General features: G+C 46.2%; 1 protein-coding gene across 1 annotated transcript; it reads left to right on the forward strand.

The window, feature by feature from the left end:
* Positions 1–1,940: 1,940 nt before the first annotated feature.
* Positions 1,941–4,513, forward strand: LOC137347975 (neurogenic differentiation factor 2-like). Its single transcript, XM_068013042.1, is given in 3 exon segments — positions 1,941–1,996; positions 1,998–2,026; positions 3,438–4,513. Coding segments are annotated over 3 exon segments (1,155 nt in total). The 5' UTR covers positions 1,941–1,946.
* Positions 4,514–8,002: the final 3,489 nt, after the last annotated feature.

Below are 8,002 nucleotides of genomic sequence, written 5' to 3' on the forward strand. Positions count from 1 at the left end.
GGAGTGCTGCACTGTTGGAGGGTCAGTACTGAGGGAGTGCTGCACCGTTGGAGGGTCAGTACTGAGGGAGTGCTGCACTGTTGGAGGGTCAGTACTGAGGGAGTGCTGCACTGTCAGACGGTCAGTACTGAGGGAGTGCTGCACTGTTGGAGGGTCAGTACTGAGGGAGTGCTGCACTGTCGGAGGGTCAGTACTGAGGGAGTGCTGCACTGTCGGAGGGTCAGTACTGAGGGAGTGCTGCACTGTTGGAGGTGCTGTATTTTGGATGAGGTGTTAAAACCCAAGCCCCATCTACCTGTTCGAGCGGATGTAAAAGATTCCATGACACTATTTCGAAGAAGAGCAGAGAGTTAGCCCCCCAATGGCCTGGCCAATAATTATCCCTCAACCAACATCAGAAAAACGGATTACCTGGTCATTATCATATTGCTGTTTGTGGGATCTTGCTGTGTACAAACTGACTGCTGCATTTCCTACATTCCAACAGTGACTGCACTTCAAAATACTCCATTGGCTGTAAAGCGCTTTGACACATCCGGTGGTGGCGAAAGGCACTATAAAAATGCAAGTCTTTTTTTCTTTTTCTACAAATATAACATTTACAGATAAATGCGGCAGATACTGGATAAGGACAGTCCACACAGGGGAATGGGAAAGTACAGCTTGTAAAAGGTAAACCCAGTGTGTACAGGTTAACTGTAACATGCTCTGGTTAAAGAAGCATGTTACCATCATTATCCATATATATATATATATATATATATAACATGCAGAAGGGAATTCCAGCATGCGGACAGTCAATACTAGAAACATATGATTCATGCAGCATCTGGGGGTAATCCAGTAGATATTGGATAAAGAGATCATGTACAAGACCAAAAAAAAGATAAGTTTATCATGTTCAGGGTTATGGCAGAATATACAGACTAAATACGATTTGCACAGAATAAATATAACATAAATTAAATACAAGATGTGCAGAGTAAGCGCGGTAAGCAAACAATAATTACACTGTGCGCCGGGTATAAAATGGACAGCGTGTTCTAGATAAATACAATTACAGAATAAACTTAGTGTGTAGAGAGTTAATTCATAATGTACAGAGAAAACTGGTGTCAATGGAGGAAATACTGAATATATCAATTCAACAGGGTAAACACACGGCGATAAATACAGTAAGTGCATGGTCAGGTAAATATACTATATTCAGGGCAAGTATCATAGATTCACGATCAATTCTGAATGTACAAGGTTAATATAATGTAATTAGGGTAAATATATTCGGGGTAAATACAGTATGTACAGGAGAAATATAATATATTCCGGGTAAGTACAGTATGTACGGGGTAGATAGATCTTCAGGGTAAATGCTGAATATGTAGGGAATATAATATAGCCAGGATAAATACTGAATGCGCAGGGTAAATATAATATATTCGGGGTAAATACTGAATGCGGCGGTAGTGTGAGTGCAGCGTGTCTGGGTAAACAGATTACATCCGGTGTTCTCACACCAAGTACATGTTAAACAGCCCAAATTTGAGGCTTTTTTGTTTGATTCTGTAAAGATAAAACTGGCGCAAGGTATTGCTCTTTATAAAGTAGGGAACCAGCTATGAGAACCTGTGTGCAGACAGCGTTTGTGAGCGTTGTGTTGGAACCGAGGGGAAATGAATCATTAATAACATTTTCCATTTTCAAAAACGTTTAAGATTAACTTTTCTTTCAAAAAGCCGAGGCTTTCACCTTGTATGGGAGTGTGTAGATTGGGATGGGACTGTGCAGCCCGTGGAAGACAGCGGGAAAGGGGAATGCAGGGTTTGAGCTACTCTCATGCCCCAGTTTCTCGGGTCTTTGCAAGTCCAATGTGCGCACACACGAGTGCGGGTGTGACAGATGGTCAGCTCCCGGTCCCCGGGGAGAGGAATCGCTCCGAATGCAGGCGCATGTCAATCAGTGCGTCTCATGTGATGCTTGCTGCCAATGACGTGCTACCATATGGCCTGGCACCAGAGCTGGTACCGCAGTTTGGTAGAGGTGCCACTCTCCTCTTGTCGGTAGATTGGCGATGAGCAGCTTTGCAAGACGCCCTGTACCTTAACAAACCAGCTAATCCCAGAAGGTACCACTGAACAATGAGATAAAGCTCGGCTCGGCTCGGTTCGGCTAATTGCAGCAGGTAAGGTTCATTGACAGGGCCAGGGTTACAGACAAATTTGCACATTTAGTCCACTGCTGTGTTCAGCGGAATGATATGTGGCATATGGCTGAATCTGTTAGAAAACTTGTATCCTTTATCTTTAAATCAATGTCTAATCAAAAATAAAATTCTAAAGATATAACTTGGGTAAATGGATCCTGAGCTGCCGGCTCTCTGTAACTGGAAATGCTTGAAATGAGGCAATTCACAATTCAGATTTTTCACTAGTACCAGCCGCTCCGCTCAGGCTGCGTAGCTTCACCGCAACATCTTTACTTTATTATTTCGTTTTTCAATAGGAAAAATATAATTTTAAAAATAAGTTGGTAAGTGTCCCCCCCCCCCCCCCCCGAATGAAGTTGAACAAATTTCAGAAAATGAAATAAGCCCCTCCGGGCGGAGCGCACCATGTTCCCAGATAAAGAGCCTCATTCCTGCGGGTTCATTCAATCTCTCAATTATTTAACCATTCTTTACAGGAGAAAAATATAAACAATTCTATTTCGAAATGTAGCAAGTACCTGAATAAATATAATGAAAATATATAAAAACACAAAATGTATGTAGCAAGTATTTAATGTGTGAAAATCTAAGCTTTTTATTATCAAATGAAATATTAAAACTGGCGAACAACAGATTTTAAGAGGAGCTGAAAATAATGGGATAAAAACGGTAATTCCCAATAATTGGAAGTGGAAATTCCTCCGACATGTTCAGAATTTAACAGCAGATTCCCTGGTCTCGGGAGACTGGTTAAAGTTGAGTCGGTTCAGGAGGAGCTGCGAGCAAAGCAGAACCTTCACGTTTCACAACATATTTTCCTCTTGAACATTTTTCTCGTTAACCAGAAAAATGGAGCGGCCGCTAGTTCCAGAGCCGAGCCGAGCCGAGCCGGGTATAAACTGGGCGCCCGTCAGCCACCTTTCCCCAATTGAAAGGTCGCTAGTGAAGCTGCCGCGGGCAGTCAGGCCCACACTTCATGTTACACTTTGGAAAAATATCCAACAGTTTTAACCCCTGAGATTTGTCTCTTTTAACAGTTCGCAGTGTGCAGAGCCCGGCTTCTCTCTTCTGGGCATGTCCGGGGCAAGTTTAATGGATCCTCTGATATCAGGAAGATGTAGATGTTGTTGTTGGTGTTTTTTTAGGTTTAATGTGCCGAATATTGCCGGGTGAACGAGCGGGTCCGACTGTTCAGCATCATTTTAAAACTCTGTTTCCATTCCCCATTTTGCAGTAAACATGTTGACCAGACTGTTCAGCGAGTCGGCTCTCATCCCCGAGGTTCAGAAATACGCCAGCTGGGTGGATGACAGTGAAAGCGATGAAGACAAGATGAGAGAGGAAGGAAACAGCGAGAACTGTGACCCTCAGGACAGTCAGCCTGAGGATTCCCTGAGTGTGGCTCAGGACAATGAGGAAGTCGAAACAGGAATGGAAGAGGATGAAGATGAGGAAGAGGAAGAGGTTGATGAAGAAAACGGAGCCAGACCCAGGAAACGAGGCCCAAAAAGGAGGAAAATGACAAAGGCTAGATTGGAACGTTTCAAAATGAGGCGACAGAAGGCGAATACCCGGGAGAGGAACCGAATGCACGACTTGAATTCAGCTCTGGACAATCTGCGGAAAGTTGTCCCTTGTTACTCGAAGACACAGAAACTTTCCAAAATAGAAACGCTACGACTGGCCAAAAACTACATCTGGGCTCTGTCAGAGATCCTGAGATCCGGGAAAAGGCCCGACCTGGTGTCTTACGTGCAGACATTGTGCAAAGGCCTGTCACAACCCACCACTAACCTGGTGGCCGGTTGTCTGCAGCTCAACTCCCGCAATTTTATAGCGGAGCAGAGCCAGGACCCGGCGCGCCTACATCCGCCTAACTCCTCCTTCGCCATGCACCCCTATTCATACCAGTGTGCCCGGCTACCAAGCCCGCAGTGTCAGCCAGGGGCAGTCAGTAACCCCCACCCGCTCCGGACACATCCCTACTGCAGCAGCTATGAACACCTGTACGGAAACGCGTCTCCAGATTACGCGAGCTCGGAGCTGGAAGGACCTCTCAGCCCCTCACTTTGCACTAATAGCACTTACCCCATGAAGGCGGAATCGTCCCCAGACCATGAGAAGAACTATCACTACACCATGCACTATTCCGCCTTGCCCAGCTCCCGCGGACCGGCCCATTCGCTGCTCTTCAGCTCCTCGGGTCTCCGCACAGGACTCCACTCGGAAAACCTCATGTCCTACGACACACACATGCACCAGGACAGGGCGCCAATGTACGAAGAACTCAACGCCTTTTTCCACAATTAAATCAAAGAACAACTTCCGAGTCCGTTCCCCTTTGATGCAAACGAGCAAAGAATGTGACTGAAATGAGCGGCTCTTCCTCCGGCGGCAGCGGCCAAACTCTCCCCCAAACTGCAAAGCCTCTTGACCGAAGGAGAGTGGAGACAAGCCTGGAATTCCGACAAGCCGGGAATTCCGACAAGCCGGGAATTCCGGACAGATCTCCCGCCCAACCAAAAGTGTTCAGAGTGCTTCCGAAAGCGCTGAAGCCGATGCGAGTAGTTAGCTTTGTGTTTGTGTAGCTGAAGCTGTCTCCATTCTCCATTCACTTCCTACAATTGCAACCGACATTTAGCATCGCTGATGTGTTTATAAACCTGTTTCTGGCGCCCGTTAGAATATGGCCATAGCCGGTGAATTCCCTCTCCCCACCAGTGGAAGCAATAACGGAAAATCTATGCAAGTAGAAATTAAATTAGAGACGATCCTGTCTGATAGACTCTAACTGGGAACAGGCTCGATGGGCTGAATGGCCTCCTTCTGTTCCTATGTAACTTGGACCAATCAGCGTTTAGCACTGGTACCTGAACCGTGCACTTTTGAATTAGGAAACCTGTGCATTGATTCTCGGTAACTTGTCTTTCAAGTTCATTTCTTCCGATATTTAAAAAAAATCTATTTATTTTCCAGGAACTGCTACAAGATTTTCTATTTGTGAAAAGACGGCGTTTGTTACAAATTATTTTGTTTTGTAAAATGTCTGAAGAAAACGCTCTGATTATGCAAAAGGGAACATTTTAAAACAGGAACTTTTTCCAATGATCTGTGAGCTAAACCCCCAAACATTTATTACAATTTATTCTGTTTATGTCATTTTTAAACATAATTAATTGTTGCTCATCAATTCCGCTTTCGCCAACCGAACTAGTGACGTAATCAGTGGTCCGCGTGGGACTGTCGTGAAATACTGTAACCCTCCCCTTTAAATATCCTCCTCCTGGCCCCTCCCCTTTAAATATCCTCCTCCTGGACCCTCCCCTTTAAACATCCTCCTCCTGAACCCCCCCTTTAAATATCCTCCTCCTGGACCCTCCCCTTTAAACATCCTCCTCCTGAGCCCTCCCCTTTAAATATCCTCCCCCTGAATCCCCCCTTTAAATATCCTCCTCCTGGACCCTCCCCTTTAAATAATTTCCTCCTGGACCCTCCCCTTTAAATATCCTCCTCCTGGACCCTCCCCTTTAAATATCCTCCCCCTGAACCCTCCCCTTTAAATATCCTCCCTCTGAACCCTCTCCTTTAAATATCCTCCTCCTGGACCCTCCCCTTTAAATATCCTCCCCCTGAACCCTCCCCTTTAAATATCCTCCTCCTGAACCCTCCCCTAGAAATATCCTCCCTCTGAACCCTCCCCTTTAAATATCCTCCCCCTGAACCCTCCCCTTTAAATATCCTCCCTCTGAACTCTCCCCTTTAAATATCCTCCCTCTGAGCCCTCCCCTTTAAATATCCTCCCCCTGAACCCTCCCCTTTAAATATCCTCCCTCTGAACTCTCCCCTTTAAATATCCTCCCTCTGAACTCTCCCCTTTAAATATCCTCCCTCTGAACACTCCCCTTTAAATATCCTCCCTCTGAACCCTCCCCTTTAAATATCCTCCCCCTGAACCTTCCCCTTTAAATATCCTCCCTCTGAACTCTCCCCTTTAAATATCCTCCCTCTGAGCCCTCCCCTTTAAATATCCTCCCCCTGAACCCTCCCCTTTAAATGTCCTCCCCTGAACCCTCCCCTTTAAATATCCTCCCTCTGAACCCTCCCCTTTAAATATCCTCCCTCTGAACTCTCCCCTTTAAATATCCTCCCTCTGAACCCTCCGCTTTAAATATCCTCCCTCTGAACCCTCCCCTTTAAATATCCTCCCTCTGAACTCTCCCCTTTAAATATCCTCCCTCTGAACTCTCCCCTTTAAATATCCTCCCTCTGAACCCTCCGCTTTAAATATCCTCCCTCTGAACCCTCCCCTTTAAATATCCTCCCTCTGAACTCTCCCCTTTAAATATCCTCCCTCTGAGCCCTCCCCTTTAAATATCCTCCCTCTGAACCCTCCGCTTTAAATATCCTCCCCCTGAGCCCTCCCCTTTAAATATCCTCCCTCTGAACCCTCCCCTTTATATATCCTCCCTCTGAACCCTCCCCTTTAAATATCCTCCCTCTGAGCCCTCCCCTTTAAATATCCTCCCTCTGAACCCTCTCCTTTAAATATCCTCCCTCTGAACCCTCTCCTTTAAATATCCTCCCTCTGAACCCCTCCCCTTTAAATATCCTCCCTCTGAACCCTCCCCTTTAAATATCCTCCCTCTGAACCCTCCCCTTTAAATATCCTCCCTCTGAACCCTCTCCTTTAAATATCCTCCCTCTGAACCCTCCCCTTTAAATATCCTCCCTCTGAACCCTCCCCTTTAAATATCCTCCCTCTGAACCCTCGCCTTTAAATATCCTCCTTCTGAACCCTCTCCTTTAAATATCCTCCCTCTGAACCCTCCCCTTTAAATATCCTCCCTCTGAACCCTCCCCTTTAAATATCCTCCCTCTGAACCCTCTCCTTTAAATATCCTCCCTCTGAACCCTCCCCTTTAAATATCCTCCCTCTGAACCCTCCCCTTTAAATATCCTCCCTCTGAACCCTCTCCTTTAAATATCCTCCCTCTGAACCCTCCCCTTTAAATATCCTCCCTCTGAACCCTCCCCTTTAAATATCCTCCCTCTGAACCCTCTCCTTTAAATATCCTCCCTCTGAACCCTCCCCTTTAAATATCCTCCCTCTGAACCCTCCCCTTTAAATATTCTCCCTCTGAACCCTCCCCTTTATTTCCGTATCTCTCAGTAAACAGACATTCTCAGGAGCATTTAAACCACCCCCTCCCTCTCCCCCCACTCCACTTGCATTCCATGACAGTTCATTGGTCTGACTCTGCAGATTTGAATTTTTAATGAACAGGAAAGTAATATGGTCGAGTTATTGTCGCTGCCGAGCTACCAGGTTCGAGCTTCCGCTTAAACTCACTCTCGTCTCTATCTAACCTAAGAAGTAAGACTGTCACAGGTTGGGTCAGGGCTGCTGGAGGTTAGTGTGGGCTGCTGGGGGATAATCTGGGTCTGTTGGGACATAGTGTGGGTGCTATTAGAGAAGCAGGACCTCACACCCGGGAGTAAGGTCATGGTGTACCAGGCAGCAGTGATCCCCACACTCCTATATGCCTTGGAGACTTGGACAATCTACAGCAGACACCTCAAGGCACTGGAGAAATACCATCAACACTGTCTCCACAAAATCCCTCATGTTCATTGGCAGAATAGGCAGTCCTAATGTCAGTATCCTTTCCCAAGCTAACACTCCCAGCATCGAGGTGCCAATCACCCAAAACCAGCTACAGTGGGCATGCCACGTCACTCACATACCTGACATGGGGTTCTGGAAACAACTGCTGTACTCTGAGCTTCACTGCGACAAAG

The sequence above is a fragment of the Heterodontus francisci genome, chromosome 33, assembly GCF_036365525.1.
Source record: "Heterodontus francisci isolate sHetFra1 chromosome 33, sHetFra1.hap1, whole genome shotgun sequence".
NCBI classification, from domain to species: domain Eukaryota; kingdom Metazoa; phylum Chordata; class Chondrichthyes; order Heterodontiformes; family Heterodontidae; genus Heterodontus; species Heterodontus francisci.